Source organism: Leucoraja erinacea, chromosome 4 (assembly GCF_028641065.1).
Source record: "Leucoraja erinacea ecotype New England chromosome 4, Leri_hhj_1, whole genome shotgun sequence".
In the NCBI taxonomy this organism is placed as follows: domain Eukaryota; kingdom Metazoa; phylum Chordata; class Chondrichthyes; order Rajiformes; family Rajidae; genus Leucoraja; species Leucoraja erinaceus.
Window position 1 is genome coordinate 13817635 of NC_073380.1, and position 23794 is coordinate 13841428.

At 45.3% G+C, this 23794-nt stretch overlaps 1 protein-coding gene across 1 annotated transcript in view; it reads right to left on the reverse strand.

The window, feature by feature from the left end:
• Positions 1 to 502: 502 nt before the first annotated feature.
• mterf3 (mitochondrial transcription termination factor 3) overlaps positions 503 to 23794 on the reverse strand; it is a 71680-nt gene continuing 48388 nt past the window's right edge. The window contains exon 8 of the mRNA XM_055633718.1: positions 503 to 1266. Within this exon, the coding sequence (XP_055489693.1) occupies positions 1237 to 1266 (30 nt within the window). The 3' untranslated portion in view covers positions 503 to 1236. The remainder of the gene's footprint in view (positions 1267 to 23794) is intronic.

Here is a 23794-nt window from a genome sequence, read left to right on the forward strand (position 1 = left end):
CCCTCTGACTCACTTCTCTCCTCCCACTTGGGCTAGAGCCAATCAGTCGTATCTCTTGCTAATCTGCTGCTGCTGTTGTTCCTCCCAAATCTACAGCAGTTCTGAACAAAGACTGTGCGTCCTTGGCCTTTAACTGTTTTCACCCCTCTCCTCCCACTTGGGCTAGAGCCAATCAGGACAGGCCACATCTCTGGAGAGAAGGAATTGAAAACATCACCCATATCTTCTCTCCAGAGACGCTGCCTGTCCAGCTGAGTCACTCCAGTTTGTTGTGTCTATCTAAGGTTTAAACCAGCATTTGCATTTCCTTCGTGCACAACAGTCTAGCTCAATCAGACTGGTCAGAAAGGATAACTAGGGATTGGAATCTGTTGGAAAGAACTGCAGATAATGTTTTAAATCGAAGATGGACACAAAATGCTGGAGTGATGTTTCGGGTCGAGACCCTTCTTCAGCCACTGGAATCTGCAGTTGGATCCAAAGATGTGTCATTGAATTAGAATCAGAATCACACTTTATTAGCCAAGAATATTTTGCAACATACGAGGAATTTCATTGGCCAGGTCAGTCATAAAATAAAAAGCACCAGATCACTCAAAAACACATTTTAACATGAACATCCACCACAGTGACTCCTACACATTCCTCACTGTGATGGAAGGCTAAATACAGTTCAGATCTCTTCCTTCTGTTCTTCCTCGGTCGTGGGCCTCGAGCCATCCGTTGATGGGATGATCTTGACTCCCATAGCCGGCTGCATTCGGGCCCTCCGCATCGAGGCGATCAAGCTCCCCCACGCCGGGCGATCGAACCTCGCGTCGGGGATGGTCAAACCTTCCGCGACGTTGGAGCTCCCAACTCGGCCTCACCCGAGTGCGAGCCCTTGATGTTGATTCCATGGTGTTCGCAGTGCGAGCGATCCCAGGCAAGGGATCAGCTCCGATGTTAAGTCCATGCCCCGCGGTGGGGCTCACGACAGTCCGAGGAGGCCTCCAGCTCCATCAATGGAAGGCCGCAGAGCTCCCGGAGAATGTGATCCGAAAATTAATCACATCTCCGGCAAGGTAAGAGTTTGGAAAAAAGTTTCCCCTGATCCCTTCCCTCCTACCCAACATAAAACAAACCGAAGAACATTAAAACAATCTTTTAACACACTAAAGAAAATAACAAAAAGAATGAAAAAACGCACAGACTGCTGGCAGGGCAGCCATCCTCACGCACCCCTGGTGGTTCCTGTTAATTCCATACTGGATGTTGAATTAAGCACTGTGACAAATCAGAAGCAGGGGAAGAGTTTGGATGTTGATAATAACAAATTGATTAAAGTTTATTAATAAGTAAATTGATTCTAAAGCAAACGGTAAATGGAAAACATATTTTTTATCACAATCTCTGTACTCTGTGTGATGATGTTTTGCCCAAGAGTTGACATTTTCTAAAACAGACAAAAAAGGGGCCAATTTTTTTAGCTGGCCACATGGAACTGCAGATGTTAATTTACCAAAGAAAACAATCAGTATATGGATGTGATGTTTCAGGTCAGGGCCCTACTTTTAGTTACCTGAAGAATTGTCTCAGCACGAAACATTGTCCATTTCCCTCCACAGATGCCGCATGACCTGCTGAGTTCCTCCAGCACTTTGTTTATTGCTCAACTTTATAGTAATTACTGAAAAATGAGTCAAAGGAAGACTAAATTCATTTTGCAGTGAATACTGATTCACAATGTACAAACTACAGCAAAAGTCTGCAATCCCAGAAGACTTTTACTGATGGAAATAAAAAAATGTTTCCCTTTGCACTGCAGTTCATTAAATATGTCTGACATTATAGCCGCACAAACCAAGTGTGGAAGACAGAGTACTAGAGTAAAGGGCCTGTCCCACGAGCATGCGACTCCATGTGGCAAGCGCAACCTAAAGGGCCTGTCCCACGAGCATGAGATTCCATGCGACAAGCGCGACCTAATGTGGTCGCTTGAGCCATACGGCCTTGCGGGGCTGGTCCCACTTCGATCGGCAGAGCCATATGGAGTTGTGCGAAGCTGGTCCCGATATCTCGCGGGGCTATGAAAAACTGACCATGTTCAAAAATTCCGCGTGGCAACGGCCTGCCGGCCCGCAGCCACCTCAACGCCGTATGCACCGCCTCGACGCCGTACGTCACGCGCGAACTTCCCGCGGATTTCGCTCGAACTGCGTGTCACTCACTCGACCTCCGCGCAGCTCCCGCTTCTGGTTTGGTCGCGCTTGCTGCATGCAGTCGCATGCTCTTGGGACAGGCCCTTTAGGTTGCGCTTGCCGCGTGGAGTCGCATGCTCATGGGACAGACCCTTAACTCAACGTCACGGGTGCGGCTACAGTGGCGCAGCAGTAGAGTTGCTGCCTCACAGTGAATGCAGCGCCGGAGACCCGGGTTTGATTCTGACAATGAGTGCTGTCCGTACGGAGTTTGTACGTTCTTCCAGTGACCTGCGTGGGTTTTCACCGAGATCTACGGTTTTCTCCCACACTCCAAAGACGTACAGGTTTGTAGGTTAATTGGCTTGGTAAATGTAAAAGTTTTCCCTAGTGGGTGTAGGATAGTGCTAGTGTGCGGGGATCGCCGGTTGGCGCAGACCCGGTTGGGCCGAAGAGCCCGTTTCCACGCTGCATCTCTAAAACTAAAACTAAAAAGTCAGGCAGCATCTTGGGAGAAAACTTGCAAGTGACGTTTTGGGCCAGGAGCCTTCTTCAGACCACAGTGCTGGAGTAACTCAGTAGGTCAAGAAGCATCTTGGAGAACATGGACAGGCACCGTTTTGGGTCGGGACTCTTCTTCAGACTATAGAGAGCTGGAGTATCTCAGCAGGTCAGGCAGCATCACGGAAGAACATGGACAGTCAATGTTTTGGGTCGGGACTCTTCTTCAGACTCTATAGAGTGCTGGAGTATCTCAGCAGGTCAGGCAGCATCACAGGAGAAATGGATCATTTACTGTTGGAGTAGCTCAGTAGAAAGAGTTTATATAATTTGATGGTAGAAGAACAATATTCTCAGACCACAACGCTGCAGGTGGTAGAGGCGTGCCTTATGGCTCCAGGAACCTGGTTCAATATTCAGCCTGTATGGTATTTGCACACTCCCCTAATGATCCAACAAGTTTTCTATCACATCCCAAACAATAGACAATAGGTGCAGGAGTAGGCCATTTGGCCCTTCGAGCCAGCACCGCCATTCAATGTGATCATGGCAAACTCCTGCACGTTGGTAGATAAGTTGATTTGTACGGGTGTCAGAGGTTACGGGGCAAAGACAGGAGAATGGGGTTAGGAGGGAGAGATAGATCAGACATGATTGAATGGTGGAGTAGATTTGATGGGCCGAATGGTCTTATTCTACTCCTATTCCCTATGACCTTATGATGAACTGACCACTGTAAATTGCTGCTGGTATGCGGGTGGATTTCAGAACCTTGTGGGTGTTGCTGATGAGGGAGTGATGAGAATGAGAGAATCCAGGGATAATTAGTGAGAGAATGGAATTATCTGCGAGTCGTCTTAGTCTAGATAGTCCAAAATAACCTGCAACTACAGTGCCCTCCATAATGTTTGGGACAAAGACCCGTCATTTATTTATTTGCCTCTGTACTCCACAATTTGAGATGTCATCGAAAAAATAAATCACATGTGGTTAAAGTGCACATTGTCAGATTTTATTAAAGGCCATTTTTATACATTTTGGTTTCACCATGTAGAAATTACAGCAGTGTTTATACATATTCTCCCCGCCCCCCCCCCCCCTCCCCCCCCTCCCCCTCCCCTCCCCTCCTCCCCTCATTTCAGGGCATCATAATGTTTGGGACACATGGCTTCACAGGTGTTTGCAAGTGCTCAGGTGTGTTTAATTGTCTCCTTAATGCATGTATAAGAGAGTTCTCAGCACCTAATCTTTCCTCCATGATGAGAGGATTACATGGATGGTTCATATTCAGAAAGTAGTGGACAAATGTAAGAAGATACTTAATGTAATGAGATGTTTAGTTGGATGTGATTGGGGGACAGATAGAACAGCTTTGAAGGCTATATACACTGGGTTAATTAGATCTGTGTTAGATTATGGTTGTGTGGTGTATGGGTCCGCATCAAGTACTTCTCTTAAGAAAATAGACAATATTCAATATCGGGCATTGAGAATATGTACAGGTGCAATAAAAACAACCCCAACAGCAGCATTACAGGTTGAAATGGGGGAGATGCCTCTAGAGATGAGAAGGATACAGCTTTCATTGAATTACTGGATTAACCTACAGGGCCACAATCAAGAACATCCAGCACAAGTTACTGCCAAACCATGCTGGGAAAAGGAGAGAAGGGAAACAAAAAATTTTGGATGGACAGTGACCCAGAGAGCATTACAAATCAGCATAGCACAATTAAATGTGGTTCCAACGGTTCCATTACCTTCAATTCCACCTTGGATACTTCCAGATGCAACAGTAGACTTTACAATATTAAAACAGAAAAACAAGGATAAACAACATATGTATAATTCAGTCATCATACAGGAATACATTGACAAATACTACAGTTTTGTCCAAATTTATACAGATGCATCAAAAGATTCAGTAGATAAAGTAGGAGTAGCAATTATTGTACCAGAATTTCACATCAAAGTAGGGAAGAGGATCAATAATGAGGTCTCAGTATACACAGGTGAAATGATTGCAATATTGTTAGTGGTACAGTGGGTCGAGGATACTAGGCCTTTAAGGACAGTTATTTGGTGGGTGGCGCGACTCTCGTCAGTCCGTCTGTTTTTTTAAATTATTTTCTGTTTCGTTTAAATGTAGTTTTTAATTATTTTTTGTCGGGGTATGTGTGTGGGGGTCGGGGTGTGGGGGAACCTCTAAATTCTTTCCCCTGCACGGGAGACCCGACCTTTTCTTTGTCGGGTCTCCGTTGTCGTTGGGGCTGCTACGTGAAGCGGCCTCCAGCAGGAACGACCTGGGGCTCCAGTCGCGGAGCTGTGGACGACTCACCTTCACGGAGCTGGCCGAGTCCGGAGCGGGTGGAGCTGTGGTGGAGCGCTGCTGTGGCCCGACCCCCGGAGTTTCGGAAGCTCCTACCGCAGGTCTGTGGACTGAAATACCGGGAGCCCGCGGGTCCTTGGTTGGAGACCACTTTTCGGGGCTTCCGCAATGGCGACTTCTCCCGCCCGATTGCGGGGTTGAAGATTACCTGGAGCGTGGCCTTACATCCCTGCCCCGCGCGGCTTGGAATTGCCGCGGGACTTTGTGAGCACCCGCCGGGGGCTCCAACACCAAGAGCCCGCCGGGGCTCCAACACCAAGACCCGGTGCTTGGCCTTGCATCACCCGGCGTGGCTTTAATGGCTGCGGGACATTTAACATCACCCGCTGGGGGCTTTGACTCTGTCTTTGACTCTGACATGGGGGGGGGAGGGGAGGGGAGGCAGGGGAGAGATATGGTTTTTTTTGCCTTCCTTCACAGCGAGGAGAAGATGCGCTGTGAAGGATGTTTGTGTAAATTGTGTTGTGTCTTGGATCTTTTTCATTTTGTATGTATGACTGCAGAAACGACATTTCGTTTGGACCTCAACGGTGGTTCTACAGATGCCAGAGGAAAGTGGGAGAAATGAGATGTGCAGGAAAAAACAGAAAAGAGGAGACAGTAATTTCAAGAATTAGATTTGGACACACTGGTCTGAACAGTACACTTTTTATAATAGGCAAACATAATACAGGCAGATGTGAATACTGTGGGCAAGAAGAGACAATAGAGCATGTCACTGTACATTGTGAGAGGTATGAGGAGGAGAGAGGACGGATGAGTGAGCAGTTCAGAAAAGAAAGAGTACAATTTGATTTGGGAGTTATTTTGCAAGGGAGTTCATATAAGTGCTATCAAATCCTGTTGCTTTTTCTTAGGGTAACCAATTTGTTCGGAAGGATATAGGTTATTAGTATATGTAAAGGTGTTGTTTGATCCACACTCATGCACCAAAAAAGTTGTTTGCCAACCACCAAAAAACACTACATAGAAGAAGAAGAATAATAATCTTTCCTCGAGTCTTTTCATCACCTTTGGAAACGTTTATTGCTGTTTATCAACACGAGGACCAAAGTTGTGCCAATGAAAGTCAAATAAGCCATTATGAGTGATAAGAGGGGACTTCCAGTGACGCCACGACAGTGAAAGCTGTGTAGTCGACCTACTGCCCGGGAGGCCCTCTTCAAACCAGCCATAAGAAAGATAAATAGTGATAAACGAGGAGAGCTAGGCTGTCTGAACATGATGGGTCGACATAAGGCATCCGAGCGCGGAGGAAAAGGAAAGAATGAAGGTCAGAAACTGACAGACGACAGCAAGATGACGCCGAGTCCGACAAGGAAAACACGTTAATTCTCTCCGAGTTGAGAGAGTTGGGAAAAGAACATAAAAACGCCTCAGAAGATGCAAAACTTCCGGTGGCGCTATGTAGTAGGAGAGACTAGCGCCGACTAGCTCCGGGGAAAAAACGCTGAAAACGGGGGAAAAAGACGGGACCTACCTGCAGAAAACGGCACCGGCTGCTTACATCAAGTTCGTGACGTCATCAGGCTCGCGACACCGGCAGTATGTCTATGCAATATACTCCCCCTCCCAAGACGAGAAACACCTGCAAGGCTAAAGAGGTAGGCCCAAATGAAGCCTCTGCCTCAATTTCAACATCATCCCAAGAAGATATCTCAAAGAAGAAAAAGATGTGGAAGAATTAAGAATTTTCCTTGCACAGGAAATCTCTAATATAATGGAAGAATTTAAAAATCTTAAACAGAACTTCAAGGAAGAGCTGAAATCTTTTAAAGATGAAATTAAAGAACAAATTAAAGAAGAGGTTACAACTTCTGTACATGAAGTTCTGGAAGACTGGAAGTTAAACATGGAAGAAAATTTGAATCAAAGTATTGAAAAAATAAATGATAAACTGAATTCGATGGAATCTAGATTTGATTGCAAGTTGGAGCCTATCCTCCAGACACTAAATCAACACCACGAGGTTGTAAAGGAATTAGAGGAAATTGCTGAAACTAGAACGAGACTACAAAAACACTTATTGCCGAGAACAAACGCCTATCAAAGTTATTGCATCAAATAACCGAAAAATGTATTGACTTGGAGGGACAACAGAGACGCCAGCATTTAAGAATCGTGGGCATCCAGGAAGGCAGAGAGGGAAATTGTGACCCCCGTGAATTTGCTGCAGGTCTACTGAAAAAAGTCTTGAATTTGGATCAAGCACCATTACTTGCCCGAGCGCACAGAGTATCGAGACGACGCCCAAGGGAGGGCGCCCCCCCCCCCCAAGACAACTGATAGTGAAGGTGCAATATGACCATTTCCTTCGCTCCATAGATGCTGCTGCATCCGCTGAGTTTCTCCAGCTTTTTTGTGTACCTGCAATATGACCATGTTTTGAATGATATGATGAAGAAAACTGTTCGAAGCAGAAATCTCGTATTTGAAGGAGATAAGATCAGTATATTTAGAGATTAACCTGTCGCCAAGAAGAGAGCGCTGTTTACAGAAACATGAAGAATACTTAAGAATATAAAAAAATTGTGATATGGACTGATATACCCCGCAATATTAAGAGTAACCTAGAATAGAATAGAATAGTTTCTTCATTGTCATTGTAACATGAACCATGTACAACGAAATTTAAAAATGTCAACCAGTCAGTGCACCATTCAAACATTTCTAAAAGCTAACGATACATACAAGATAAAATATTAAAATATAACCAACTAAAATAAATATCACGAAAATAGCACGCATAAACACCCAACCCTCCATCCTTCTGTCGATTTCACCTACGAGCAGAAGGAACATTTCTTCATCAAACACACAGAGGCACTTGAATTCGCCCAGAGCATCGAGAATAAGACCGAAGATTGAATAATATTCAACACCCAACATTCACCTGACGACACTGGATATTGTTACCACCCAAAGAAGAAATGGAACTTTAAACTATTATACTTAAGAACTGCCCAAAATCTGCAATAAGAATTGGGCAATTATCTTATTACTGATATATAATATTTACATTTTAGTGCTAGTTTCTAACAACTATTGCTAATCATGAATACTAATTAATACTAATTATTGTTAACTGGATCAACTCAGAATTAACTAAAAGTATGATATATAGGTAAAGTGTGATTCAGGTAATTAATTAATAAAAATGTCGGACGTTTTCTCTCTGATACTTTTGATTTTGATTATTCTTTGACAATTTTTTAATTATTTTTTTTTGCTATACGAGACTAACATTTCAATTTGAGACCTAATAATTATTTCAATAATGGAATATAACTATTGTTTCCCTCCCCCCCCCATAAATTGTGTTCATTGAAATTGAAACTTTTCTTTTAAGGAAAGTACGGAGCTAGTAATATTTTTTTTTTACCAAAAGCTACAGAAGTTCTTAGATGTTTAGCCACATTAGGGTGGCTATCACTAACTGCACTAACCATGGTTGTAGTTTTCTTATTTTTCTACTCTTTACACGTTAATGACGCAACATTTTTTTACCTTTTCTATTTTGTATTATATTATATTTTGTATTTGGAATGGAATTATATATTTTATTTAAGGAGATATGTCCGGATGGAAAACCGACGAGACCTAAAATTCATCTACCTGATGTTCGGGTATAAGGTAGGGTTGAGTGTGCTGAGCCATCTGCTCTAACATAGACCGCTCTAATCACAAGATGCAAGACATTAATAGGAAAATGGGGGGTGAAGGAATTAAATTCTGTAGCTGGAATGTTAAGGGAATTAATGAACCAATCAAGAGAGGTAAAGTATTAGCTCATTTAAAATCACTTAAAGCAGATATAATATTTCTCCAGGAAGCACAACATAGATTGAAAGCAAAATGGATTGCTAAAGCGTATCACTCCTCATTTTCACATAAATCTAGAGGGGTTGTAATATATTAATTCGTAAAGGTATACCCTTTAAACATATATCAACGATAGAAGATATCGAAGGCAGTGTGGCAGTCCCTGGGGGGTAGGCCACTCCTTGGATCATCCCCCTCGCCGATTGAGGGACAGGGGCATTGGTCTGCCACGGGGTTTCCTGACGACGATGTGAGGGGTGCTCTCTTCTGCTACCGGGTTTCCCGACGACGCTGTCAGGGGTTCTCTCGAGGGTGTTGTGCGTACTCTGACAGTTGGAATAAAAAGCTTCCCTTGAATCCGCCTGGTGTCTGGCCTTTCCCTGACCTTGACCAGGCCACTACACTGGTGACCCCACGTAGTTCATCACGCATCGTGATGGATAATAACGCTGTTGCGCTGAAGCTCCCAACTCTGTGCACCGAAGAACCCGAAACCTGGTTCCAGCAGGCAGAGGCACAGTTTGCTGTGAGAGGTATCACGCAGGATGAGACTAAGTACTATTACGTGGTTGGCTCGCTTGACCAACTAACTGCGAGGCGAGTTATGCCTTTCCTCAGGGCCCCCTTGGTAACAAATAAATATACTGGCCTTAAAGCATTTCTCATCAGGAGGTTTGGCCTGGGTGACACCAAGCGGGCAGCTCGCATTTTCAGAATGGACGGCCTGGGCGACCGCCGGCCGTCTGCCCTCCTGGAAGACATGCTCACGCTAATGGGGGACCATGAGCCGTGCTTCCTGTTTAAATATGCCTATCTGCAGCAGCTGCCTCCCGACATTCGCATGCAGCTTGTCAGGGATCCGTTTACCGACATGCAGGCGCTGGTTGAACTTGCTGATGAGCTATGGAATTCTCACCATCACAACCTGGAAGCAGTGGACGTCCTTCCCAAGGCGTTTGGAGACTCAGAGCAGGTCGAGACCGCTATCCACGGGGTCTCCGCTGCTCCCAGTCGGCCCCCGCGGCAAAATCTGGCGGCCATTGCGCATTCCACAGCAGGCACGTCCTTCCAGCATGGCCAGCCTGCAGTTCTAATTTACCTGCAGTTCATCCATACGCCAGCAAAGCTGGTTGGTGCTATTACCATCGCTGCTGGGGAGCTGCAGCCAGGCTTTGTCGCCCACCCTGTTCGTTCTCGGGAAACTAAAGGGCCGGTCGTCAGTGATTCCTTTGGCGGCCGGCACAATTCATTGCGTTTTCGCTTGGCATCGCAGCAGTGGGGGACGTTTCCTCGTCGACACTGGTGCGGTAGTGAGTGTTCTGCCTCCCTCCATCGCCGACATCCATGCGAGACAGTAATTTCAAGAATTAGATTTGGACACACTGGTCTGAACAGTACACTTTTTATAATAGGCAAACATAATACAGGCAGATGTGAATACTGTGGGCAAGAAGAGACAATAGAGCATGTCACTGTACATTGTGAGAGGTATGAGGAGGAGAGAGGACGGATGAGTGAGCAGTTCAGAAAAGAAAGAGTACAATTTGATTTGGGAGATATTTTGCAAGGGAGTTCATATAAGTGCTATCAAATCCTGTTGCTTTTTCTTAGGGTAACCAATTTGTTCGGAAGGATATAGGTTATTAGTATATGTAAAGGTGTTGTTTGATCCACACTCATGCACCAAAAAAGTTGTTTGCCAACCACCAAAAAACACTACATAGAAGAAGAAGAATAATAATCTTTCCTCGAGTCTTTTCATCACCTTTGGAAACGTTTATTGCTGTTTATCAACATGAGGACCAAAGTTGTGCCAATGAAAGTCAAATAAGCCATTATGAGTGATAAGAGGGGACTTCCAGTGACGCCACGACAGTGAAAGCTGTGTAGTCGACCTACTGCCCGGGAGGCCCTCTTCAAACCAGCCATAAGAAAGATAAATAGTGATAAACGAGGAGAGCTAGGCTGTCTGAACATGATGGGTCGACATAAGGCATCCGAGCGCGGAGGAAAAGGAAAGAATGAAGGTCAGAAACTGACAGACGACAGCAAGATGACGCCGAGTCCGACAAGGAAAACACGTTAATTCTCTCCGAGTTGAGAGAGTTGGGAAAAAGAACATAAAAACGCCTCAGAAGATGCAAAACTTCCGGTGGCGCTATGTAGTAGGAGAGACTAGCGCCGACTAGCTCCGGGGAAAAAAAAAAAACGCTGAAAACGGGGGGAAAAAAGACGGGACCTACCTGCAGAAAACGGCACCGGCTGCTTACATCAAGTTCGTGACGTCATCAGGCTCGCGACACCGGCAGTATGTCTATGCAATATACTCCCCCTCCCAAGACGAGAAAAACCTGCAAGGCTAAAGAGGTAGGCCCAAATGAAGCCTCTGCCTCAATTTCAACATCATCCCAAGAAGATATCTCAAAGAAGAAAAAGATGTGGAAGAATTAAGAATTTTCCTTGCACAGGAAATCTCTAATATAATGGAAGAATTTAAAAATCTTAAACAGAACTTCAAGGAAGAGCTGAAATCTTTTAAAGATGAAATTAAAGAACAAATTAAAGAAGAGGTTACAACTTCTGTACATGAAGTTCTGGAAGACTGGAAGTTAAACATGGAAGAAAATTTGAATCAAAGTATTGAAAAAGTAAATGATAAACTGAATTCGATGGAATCTAGATTTGATTCCAAGTTGGAGCCTATCCTCCAGACACTAAATCAACACCACGAGGTTGTAAAGGAATTAGAGGAAATTGCTGAAACTAGAACGAGACTACAAAAAAACTTATTGCCGAGAACAAACGCCTATCAAAGTTATTGCATCAAATAACCGAAAAATGTATTGACTTGGAGGGACAACAGAGACGCCAGCATTTAAGAATCGTGGGCATCCAGGAAGGCAGAGAGGGAAATTGTGACCCCCGTGAATTTGCTGCAGGTCTACTGAAAAAAGTCTTGAATTTGGATCAAGCACCATTACTTGCCCAAGCGCACAGAGTATCGAGACGACGCCCAAGGGAGGGCGCCCCCCCCCCAAGACAACTGATAGTGAAGGTGCAATATGACCATTTCCTTCGCTCCATAGATGCTGCTGCATCCGCTGAGTTTCTCCAGATTTTTTGTGTACCTGCAATATGACCATGTTTTGAATGATATGATGAAGAAAACTGTTCGAAGCAGAAATCTCGTATTTGAAGGAGATAAGATCAGTATATTTAGAGATTAACCTGTCGCCAAGAAGAGAGCGCTGTTTACAGAAACATGAAGAATACTTAAGAATATAAAAAAATTGTGATATGGACTGATATACCCCGCAATATTAAGAGTAACCTAGAATAGAATAGAATAGTTTCTTCATTATCATTGTAACATGAACCATGTACAACGAAATTTAAAAATGTCAACCAGTCAGTGCACCATTCAAACATTTCTAAAAGCCAACGATACATACAAGATAAAATATTAAAATATAACCAACTAAAATAAATATCACGAAAATAGCACGCATAAACACCCAACCCTCCATCCTTCTGTCGATTTCACCTACGAGCAGAAGGAACATTTCTTCATCAAACACAGAGGCACTTGAATTCGCCCAGAGCATCGAGAATAAGACCGAAGATTGAATAATATTCAACACCCAACATTCACCTGACGACACTGGATATTGTTACCACCCAAAGAAGAAATGGAACTTTAAACTATTATACTTAAGAACTGCCCAAAATCTGCAATAAGAATTGGGCAATTATCTTATTACTGATATATAATATTTACATTTTAGTACTAGTTTCTAGCAACTATTGCTAATCATGAATACTAATTAATACTAATTATTGTTAACTGGATCAACTCAGAATTAACTAAAAGTATGATATATAAGTAAAGTGTGATTCAGGTAATTAATTAATAAAAATGTCGGACGTTTTCTCTCTGATACTTTTGATTTTGATTATTCTTTGACAATTTTTTAATTATTTTTTTTTGCTATACGAGACTAACATTTCAATTTGAGACCTAATAATTATTTCAATAATGGAATATAACTATTGTTTCCCTCCCCCCCATAAATTGTGTTCATTGAAATTGAAACTTTTCTTTTAAGGAAAGTACGGAACTAGTAATATTTTTTTTTTACCAAAAGCTACAGAAGTTCTTAGATGTTTAGCCACATTAGGGTGGCTATCACTAACTGCACTAACCATGGTTGTAGTTTTCTTCTTTTTCTACTCTTTACACGTTAAATAACGCAACATTTTTTAACCTTTTCTATCTTGTATTATATTATATTTTGTATTTGGAATGGAATTATATATTTTATTTAAGGAGATATGTCCGGATGGAAAACCGACGAGACCTAAAATTCATCTACCTGATGTTCGGGTATAAGGTAGGGTTGAGTGTGCTGAGCCATCTGCTCTAACATAGACCGCTCTAATCACAAGATGCAAGACATTAATAGGAAAATGGGGGGTGAAGGAATTAAATTCTGTAGCTGGAATGTTAAGGGAATTAATGAACCAATCAAGAGAGGTAAAGTATTAGCTCATTTAAAATCACTTAAAGCAGATATAATATTTCTCCAGGAAGCACATCTTAAAAAGGAAGCACAACATAGATTGAAAGCAAAATGGATTGCTAAAGCGTATCACTCCTCATTTTCACATAAATCTAGAGGGGTTGCAATATATTAATTCGTAAAGGTATACCCTTTAAAGATATATCAACGATAGAAGATATCGAAGGCAGTGTGGCAGTCCCTGGGGGGTAGGCCACTCCTTGGATCATCCCCCTCGCCGATTGAGGGACAGGGGCGTTGGTCTGCCATGGGGTTTCCTGACGACGATGTGAGGGGTGCTCTCTTCTGCTACCGGGTTTCCCGACGACGCTGTCAGGGGTTCTCTCGAGGGTGTTGTGCGTACTCTGACAGTTGGAATAAAAAGCTTCTCTTGAATCCGCCTGGTGTCTGGCCTTTCCCTGACCTTGACCAGGCCACTACACTGGTGACCCTGCGTAGTTCATCACGCATCGTGATGGATAATAACGCTGTTGCGCTGAAGCTCCCAACTCTGTGGACCGAAGAACCCGAAACCTGGTTCCAGCAGGCAGAGGCACAGTTTGCTGTGAGAGGTATCACGCAGGATGAGACTAAGTACTATTACGTGGTTGGCTCGCTTGACCAACTAACTGCGAGGCGAGTTATGCCTTTCCTCAGGGCCCCCTCGGTAACAAATAAATATACTGGCCTTAAAGCATTTCTCATCAGGAGGTTTGGCCTGGGTGACACCAAGCGGGCAGCTCGCATTTTCAGAATGGACGGCCTGGGCGACCGCCGGCCGTCTGCCCTCCTGGAAGACATGCTCACGCTAATGGGGGACCATGAGCCGTGCTTCCTGTTTAAATATGCCTATCTGCAGCAGCTGCCTCCCGACATTCGCATGCAGCTCGTCAGGGATCCGTTTACCGACATGCAGGCGCTGGATGAACTTGCTGATGAGCTATGGAATTCTCACCATCACAACCTGGAAGCAGTGGACGTCCTTCCCAAGGAGTTTGGAGACTCAGAGCAGGTCGGGACCGCTATCCACGGGGTCTCCGCTGCTCCCGGTCGGCCCCCGCGGCAAAATCTGGCGGCCATTGCGCATTCCACAGCAGGCACGTCCTTCCAGCATGGCCAGCCTGCAGTTCTAATTTACCTGCAGTTCATCCATACGCCAGCAAAGCTGGTTGGTGCTATTACCATCGCCGCTGGGGAGCTGCAGCCAGGCTTTGTCGCCCACCCTGTTCGTTCTCGGGAAACTAAAGGGCCGGTCGTCAGTGATTCCTTTGGCGGCCGGCACAATTCATTGCGTTTTCGCTTGGCATCGCAGCAGTGGGGGACGTTTCCTCGTCGACTCTGGTGCGGTAGTGAGTGTTCTGCCTCCCTCCATCGCCGACATCCGTGAGGGCAAGCAAGGCCCGCTCCTCACCGCGGCGAACGGGAGTGCTATTCGCACCTACGGATTTCGCACCATCCCCTTCAACTTTGGCTGCAACTCGTTTTCGTGGAAGTTCGTCATTGCAGACATTTCCCCAGCCGCTGCTGGGTGCCGACTTCCTTTGAGCCCATTCACTGCTCGTGGATGTCAAGCGGCGGCGCCTGATGCACTCTGTCACGCTGGAGCCATTCTTCCTCCGTACTGGTGATCCTGTAGCACGCCCTGATGGCCCCCTGTCATCCGTGGATGCGACTTTCGCGCATATCCGGGCAGATTTTCCCGGCATTCTCGAACCCCACTTCCGCTCCTCCACCCTCAAGCACGGGATGGAGCACCATATCCCCACTACTGGCCCGCCTGCACGTCGTCTCGCCCCAGACAAACTCCGTCTAGCTCGGGAGGAGTTCCGCCAGATGGAGGCGATGGGCATCGTGCGTCCCTCCGATAGCCCATGGGCCTCACCACTCCACATTGTCCCTAAGAAGAACGGGGGCTGGCGCCCATGTGGGGATTACCGTCGCCTGAATGATGCGACCGTCGCCGACAGGTATCCGGTCCCGCACATTCAGGACTTCAATGCCCAACTGGCCGGAGAATCCGTATTCTCCAAGGTGGACCTAGTGTGAGGGTACAATCAAATTCCGGTCCGCCCAAGCGAATATCCCGAAGACGGCCATTATTACAGCATTTGGTCTATTCGAATTTGTGCGGATGCCGTTTGGGTTGAAGAACGCCGCGCAGGCCTTTCAGCGGCTTATGGACTGCGTGTGCCGCGGATTGGACTTTGTCTTGGCCTGGAGAGGCTGCTTCGTCAGCTCCGCCCACAGTTGGCGTGGCTGCTTCGTCAGTGAACGGGGAGTTCATCCCGCCGGCACGTGGCCAGGTGGAGCAACCTTCGGACGCTCTGCAACGTCTTCGGCAGATGGTGGGCAAGCTGGCGCCGGTGCCCACGTCTCGTCATGGGTCCTTCCGTCCGCACTTTCCCTCTGCTCTGGTGGACTGCCAGTTTGTTTTTCTGGGCAGGGATGCACATCGGACACCTCTACAGCGGCCGTACGAAAGTCCTTTCCGGGTCTTGGAACATGGCTCGTCGACTTTCGTCCTGGACAAAGGTATGATAATACTAGGTGGTGATTTCAATGCGGTCCTTGATGGGAGGCTGGATAGATTACCAGATGAGTACAACCAAACAAAAAAACCCCAAATATTAAATAATATGCTAGGGCAGTTAGGATTAGTAGACTCATGGAGATATAAAAATCCAAGGGGGAGGGATTATAGTTTTTTTTCGAACGTGCACAGGAGTTACTCACGTATCAACATGCTTTGTGTTCTCAAACAATATACATATAAAGTGGTAGATTGTAAAATTGGCTCAATAACAATCAGTGACCATGCGCCCATAATCCTTACCTTGGACTTAGGAACCAAAAAGAGTTTTAAATACTGGAGAGCAAACATTTCTTTATTGACAGATAACGTAGTGACACAGGAAATTAGGAATTGTATTAAAGAGTATTTTGACCACAATGACAATAGTGAAGTAACATTATCCACTCTTTGGGATGGTGCAAAAGCAGTAATAACGGGCAAAATGATTGAAATATCGAGTAGAGTAAGGAAGAATAGGTTGAAGAAGCAATCTGACTTGGAAAGTAAAATAAAGATATTAGAAGTAGAACACAAAAATAATAATAGAAACAAGAATCTGTTAAAGGAACTAAAACAAAAAATACATGAGTTAGAAGAGCTTCTAATATATAAAGTGGAAGGAGCCCTTCGATTCTTCAATCAAAAATACTATGAGAAGGGAAACAGGGCTAGTCGCCTTCTGGCATTTCAGTTGAGTAAGGAGCAAGCTAATCGAGAAGTTTCCAAAGTTCCACATCCGATTTCTAGAAATTTAGTTTCACAACCACGAGAAATCACAGAAGCGTTTGCAACCATCTATGAACAGTTATAAGACTTTCCTGAAATCATAGATAAAGAGGAAAAGATCAGAACTTTCTTTTCTGGATTAAAAATGCCCTGCCTTTCTCAAGAAGAAGCGAGAAATATGACAACACAAATAAAAGAGCAGGAAATAAAAGAAGTAATAAAAAAAATAAAGAACAACAAGTCCCCAGGGATGGATGGGATTCCAGGAGAGTTTTATAAATGTTTTGAGAACGAGCTTCCTCCGATTCTGGCTAGAGTCTATAATTATGCCTTGGCTGAAGGTAACCCACCGAGATCATGGGCCGGGGCTATAATCTCTGTTATTTATAAGGAAGGGAAGGATCCCACAGGATGCGAAGGCTACAGACCGATAAGTCTCTTATGCAATGACCTAAAGATACTCAGTGCTATATTAATCAGGAGAACCCAAAAAAATTATAAAACAATTGATACATCCTGATCAAACAGGGTTCATACCGGGTGTTACATATGCTACATATTCATTGTAGCAGTCCCAACCTCCTGCACTACTTTGTATCAGGCACACTCACCACACACACACACACACTGTGATTAGGTATGTAAGCACTTTAGTATTACTACGCCACACAGACAAAGGAGCTGAATAAAGGAGTACAATAAGGCAACTGAAACAACCTGAATTGTGTTGTTTATTATCAGGATATCAAACACGAAGACACAACATGGTGGCAGCGGTGACTCTCGAGTAAAAAACCGCGCTATTGTGAATCGCTATTGGGAATTAGGAACAGCGGCTGCAGAGAAATTGATTTTTTTTTTTACTACGTCTTTGTGCACCCGCCTAACAACACAAGATGGCGGCCTCCACAGCGGCTGTTGCCGCATCAATGAACCTCCACCCTACGATGAACTGGGACGCCGATGACGTGGTGGAGGCGTTCAAGAAATTCAAACAAAAGAGCCAGCTGGCATTCAAAAGCTTCCTGAAAGGAACTACAGATGAAGAGAAGGTCAGTTATATTTTACTATGGCTCGGGGAAAAGGGTCTAGACATTTTTAACAGTTGGAGCTTAACAGAGCCCGACTGCAATAATCCGGGAATAGTCCTTGAAAGGTTTGCGAACCATATGGAGCCCAAATCAAACCACAGAATCCATCGGTATGAGTTCCAAGGGCTAAGACAAGACCCACAAGAAACAACCGACACTTTCCTGTCGAGACTAAGGAACGTGGCCAAGAAATGCAGATTTGGTGATGAAGATGACAGAATTGTCGACCAGCTAATATGGGGGTGCGCCCACCAAGAGGTCCAAAAGTCCCTAATAGGGAAAGACACCCTCAACCTAAAAGACGCCGTAGATGCTGCCAGAGCTTTCGAAGCCACAAGGAAACAAATGTCCTCCCTCTCCCTTCAAGTTGGCTCATCTCAGAGCAGCACCAGAGTGAATATAGACGCTCTCTCAAAACGTGACCCTGGCTCCACCTTAAAGGCTCCAAAGCAGAAATTTTCTAGGCATGCAAACAAACAAGCAAGCCAAAGAAGCTGCTGGAACTGCGGTACAGAGCATGCATTTGATGATCGCAGGGAGTGCCCAGCATACGGGACTACCTGCAACTCCTGTGGGAGGCCTAACCACTGGAAGAAAATGTGTAGGTCAACAAAATCATACAGCACCAAGCCAAAGCAGCAATGGTCAAAGAACGATAGAAATACGAGAAGGAAACAAATACACGCACACGTCCAACAGGAAGAGGAGATAACCTCAGATACCTCTGAGGAAGAATTCCTTTCCGTTGGGACCATTGACGTCCACGAAATGGGAAACAACAAACCACATAGCAACAGAGATGAAGCATATACTATAATACAACTACAGAAAAAAGTGGGAAAGAAAAGAACAACGATTAATCTAAGGCTCAAAATTGATACTGGAGCCCAGAGCAATATCTTACCAGTCAATCTTTACGGAAAGATATTCCCTGAACACATGACACAAGATGGCAGCGTCAGGAAAGGAATCCTTGGAAGTAGCGATGTAGTCCTAGCTGCATACGGAGGTTCCATAATCCCACAGCTAGGCAAAACAATCATAGCAGGAACATACAAAGGGAAAGAAGTGAAATGCCCCTTCTACATCACTAAATCGAAAGGACCTGCTATTCTCGGCCTGAACACGTGCCAAAGACTGAAGATTGTGTCAATCAACCATGAAATCAAGACAAACTCCTGCAGAATTGACAGAAACATACCCATCAAACACCGGCCGCCCATCAGGAACAAAAAAGAATTGATTGACATGTACCCAGAGTGTTTTGACGATACCGTTGGTTGTTTTGAGGAATACGAATACCATATCACAGTAGACCCCAGTGTGAAACCAGTGATCCACCCACCCCGCCGTGTTCCCCTTGAACTGAAAGAGAGGCTAAGGGAACAACTAAACGAAATGGAAAAAAGGGCATCATCACAGAAATAACTCAACCAACTGATTGGGTGAATTCAATTGTTGTCAAAGTAAAGCCAAACGGAAAACTAAGGATATGCCTTGATCCCAGGGATCTGAACAATGCATTGAAGCGCGACCATTATCCAACTCCAACCCTTAAAGAGATCACCACCAGCACTGGCCGGTTCCAAGGTGTTCAGCAAGCTGGATGCTAGCAATGGATATTGGAACATCAAAATAGACCAAGAGTCATCAATGCTCACCACTTTCAACACGCCATTTGGCAGATTCAGATTCAACAGGCTCCCATTCGGGCTGAAGGTGAGTCAAGATGTCTTCCAGCGGAAAATAGATGAAACATACAAAGGCTGTAAAGGGGCAATCGGGATAGCAGATGATATCCAAGTATACGGCAGAGATGAAAACACGCATGATTACAACCTCCATGAGGCTATGGAAAAAACTCGAAGAGCCGGCATAAAGCTCAATGCAGACAAATGCATGATCAAAGAAAGGGAGTGCAAATTCTTTGGACTGATTTACTCTGCAGAAGGAGTGAAACCGGACCCTACAAAAGTGGATGCTATCAACCACATGGAGGAACCCAAAGACAAGAAACAGCTAAGAAGTTTCCTAGGGCTCATACAATACATGGGAGTCTTCATACCTAAGCTTGCTAATCACACAGCAAATCTCCGTGAATTGATGAAAGACGACGCTGAGTTTGATTGGTGTGCTTCACATAGCCAAGATTTAAAAAAAATAAAACAACTCATCAGCAAAGAAACGATCCTGCAGTACTATGACAGGCAGAAACCTGTAACACTCCAAGTTGATGCCTCCATGAGAGGAGTTGGAGCAGTACTGATACAAAATGGCCGACCTATTGCGTATGCATCCAAAGCACTCACGCCTACAGAATCAAGGTACGCAAACATAGAGAGAGAACTCTTAGCAGTAGTCTATGGCTGCGAGAAATTTCACACTTACCTATATGGAAGAAATTTCGACATTGAAACAGACCACCGCCCTCTAGAACAAATCGAAAAAAAAAACCTCACCAAAGCACCAGCCAGACTACAGAGACTATTACTGAGGCTACAGCACTACGACTACAACATCAGATACAAGCCAGGAAAAGACCTGCTGCTAGCTGACGCCCTCTCCAGACTATCAACACATGACAAACAAGAGATGGAAGGGCTGAGCATAAAGATCCACCACATTGTGAGTGTGACAAGCGTGAAGCTGGAACAGATCAAAGAGGAAACAGCCAGAGATGAAGAACTCCAGCTCCTCACCCAAATGGTAATACAGGGGTGGCCAGAAAAAGAGACAAACAAGTTCAGCCTCTCCTCCGCGAATACTGGACCATCCGTGATGATATTTCGGTAGAGAATGGAGTCCTGATGGCCGGATCACGAATCATCATACCCAAGTCCATGCAAAAAGAAATCCTTGAAAAGATCCACCAGGGACACTTAGGAATGGAAAAGTGCAGACTCCGTGCTAAATCCGCTGTGTACTGGATAGGCATGTACAAGGACATAGAAAAGCTGGTATCTACATGCCACATATGCCAAAAATACAGGAATTCACAACAGAAGGAGGAAATGACACCCAGTGATATCCCAAGCCGGCCATGGCAAACCATCGGAGCAGACCTGTTCACAGAGAACCAGCAATGGTATTTGATTATGGCCTGCTACTACTCCAAATTCCCATTTGTGAGAAACGTAAAGGATTTGAAAGCTAAAACAATTGTGTCAATTGTTAGAGGGTTGTTTGCAGAGCAAGGAATACCTGAGCAGATCGTATGTGACAATGGAACCCAATTCACATCTCGGGAATTCAGAGAGCTAGCCACCGAATACGGGTTCAAAATCACAACATCTTCACCACATTACCCAAAGGTCCATGGGTTTATTGAAAGGCAAGTACAGACAGTCAAGAAAACATTAATAAAATGCCGAGAGGCAAAGGAGGATCCAAACCTGGCACTTTTATCCTTACGGGCAACTCCACTAAAGGCCGACATGAAGTCTCCTGCAGAAATGCTAAATGGCAGGAAATACAAAACCACCCTGCCAAGCAAAATCCAACCCCCTATCGACCAAGAAGAAACAAGGGCAAAATTGGCAGCTGCCCAGGAGGAGGGGCTGAAACAATACAACAAAAATGCACAGTACTTGCCTGAACTATTTCAAGGCCAAAACATACATGCTCAGGATCCAACAACAAAGAAATGGACCCCAGCACAAATCACCAGCAGGGCTGGAACCCCAAAATCATATATCATAGAGACAGAACCGGGCAGGCAGTTGAGACGAAACAGAATTCACATCCGCCCGACACCTGAAATGTCAACACCACTGCAACTTCAAAGACAACACCAGCAACTCCTAGGACACCACCCACAGCAGCAGCAACACCTACCATTGATGACAACACATTCTCACAAACTGCTACCAGTGAGTCATATAGTCAACCAGCACCAACCAATGGCCAGGAAACAACTCAACAAGTTACCAATACATCGAGTGCAACACTGCAGGCAACAACCAGATCTACTAGATCCAGGAGCAACATCTTACCCCCAGCGCGTTATCGCTAGCACTGGAAGGGACAAGTCACGCCAAGACATGACTCTTGACTGGCTACGCACTACCTGAAAGAAAACAAGCTGCCATTATATATTTTGTTGTGTAGTATATTAGAAAGCATTCCATTATATATTTTGTTGTGTAGTATATTAGAAAGCAGAATGCCACGAATGTGGGCAGAATAATCTTACGGTATCTGCTACAGGATTGCCACCCTCGCTCTGGCAATCCTCTAGTGTTACAAACTAACTTAGATATTTTACTAATTTTTGTTCCTTTCTTTTGAGAAGGGGGGATGTTACATATGCTACATATTCATTGTAGCAGTCCCAACCTCCTGCACTACTTTGTATCAGGCACACTCACCACACACACACACACACACTGTGATTAGGTATGTAAGCACTTTAGTATTACTATGCCACACAGACAAAGGAGCTGAATAAAGGAGTACAATAAGGCAACTGAAACAACCTGAATTGTGTCGTTTATTATCAGGATATCAAACACGAAGACACAACACCGGGATGTTGCTCCGAGTTTTTTTTATTAAAGAGGGGAGTTAGACAGGGAGACAGTTTGAGTCCCCTGCTTTTTGACTTATGTTTAGAGCTGCTCACAGAAACTATTAGGCAAGATGACTATATTGAGGGCATTTTACTTCGGAGTCACGTGAGGGACTCCATGAAGAAGCCCGCTCACAGCGCATGCGTGTCATATCGCAAACACGCATGGACGAGTCACACCTGGGGAGGACGTCCCCGTGAATGGGAGAACAAAAAGCCGACGAACGGCAGGTAAGTGACTCTGCATTTCTAACTTTGTTGTAGGAATGGACAGAGCACCTCGCAGAAAGTCGGTGAGAAAGGAGCAGCAAGTGAGTCGGGAAGGAGCCGGGGACCTGCAGCAGCAGCAGCCAATGCCACAGGTGTTACCGATGGAGGAACCAGCTGTGCCCGACTTGAACCCCGCGCCGGCAAAATCGACTTCTCGGCCGGGCGGGAAGGCAAGACAAAAGTCGCATCACCTTAATTCTGGTGGTGGAGACAGTACTTACCAGTTCCGGAGAACCGACGAGCAGCTGCGGGAAATGGAGCAGCCAGGAGCGGCCAGCTTTACGGAGCTGGAAAGCCGCTACGAATGGATGGATATCCAGCCGCCGGCGACAGGTGCTCGTGAGTACCGGGGCCGGGAAGGGCGGCAGGAGAATATTGGGCGGCCGGGAGCGACCAGTGCTGGGAGGCATGGGGACCGGCTGCAGGAACCGCGAGCGACTAGTGCCCGAGTGCACGGAAGTCGGCTGGAGCGGCCCGATAAGCACCCGCGATCGACTAGTGCCCGAGAGCACGAAAGTCGGCTGGAGCGGCTGCTGGATGAAATTATCCAAAGTGGCAGGCTCCGTCAGAGGGAGGATAGCCACAGTGGGCATAATATAAGTCCCACAGCAGTTTCCCTTAAAGGGCTGCAAGATATATCAGACTCCTCTGAGGAGGATATCGAATGTCTGACCAGCTCAGAGTCTGAGCAAGAGGTGGAACCGTCTTCTCCCATTGAAGGGAAGGAACACAACTTACTGGACATGGTGGGACAGTACTTCCAGCAGGAGCAGACCGGCCAGAATCTCGAGGACAGGATGGCTGCAAGTATAGAGTACATGTCCACCCACCAGCTGCAGGCTAATACGAGGGCTGAAGTATTGGCAAGGCACTTACCACCGGGGAATTGTGCTGCGCTGCATGTAGCCAGTGTAAATAGGTGTATTTGGAAGCATGTGGGGGGGGGTATTAGGAGTCAGGATCTTAAAGTCCAAAATGCCCTGAAAAGTCTCACGGCGGGGATTACAGCTTTGGCCCGCTCGTTAGAGAAAGTGGATATGAATAGTGATCAGAAGGATGCCTTAGCATTATTGTGCAATGTACAATTTGAGTTAAACAATATAAGAAAGGGAGCTAT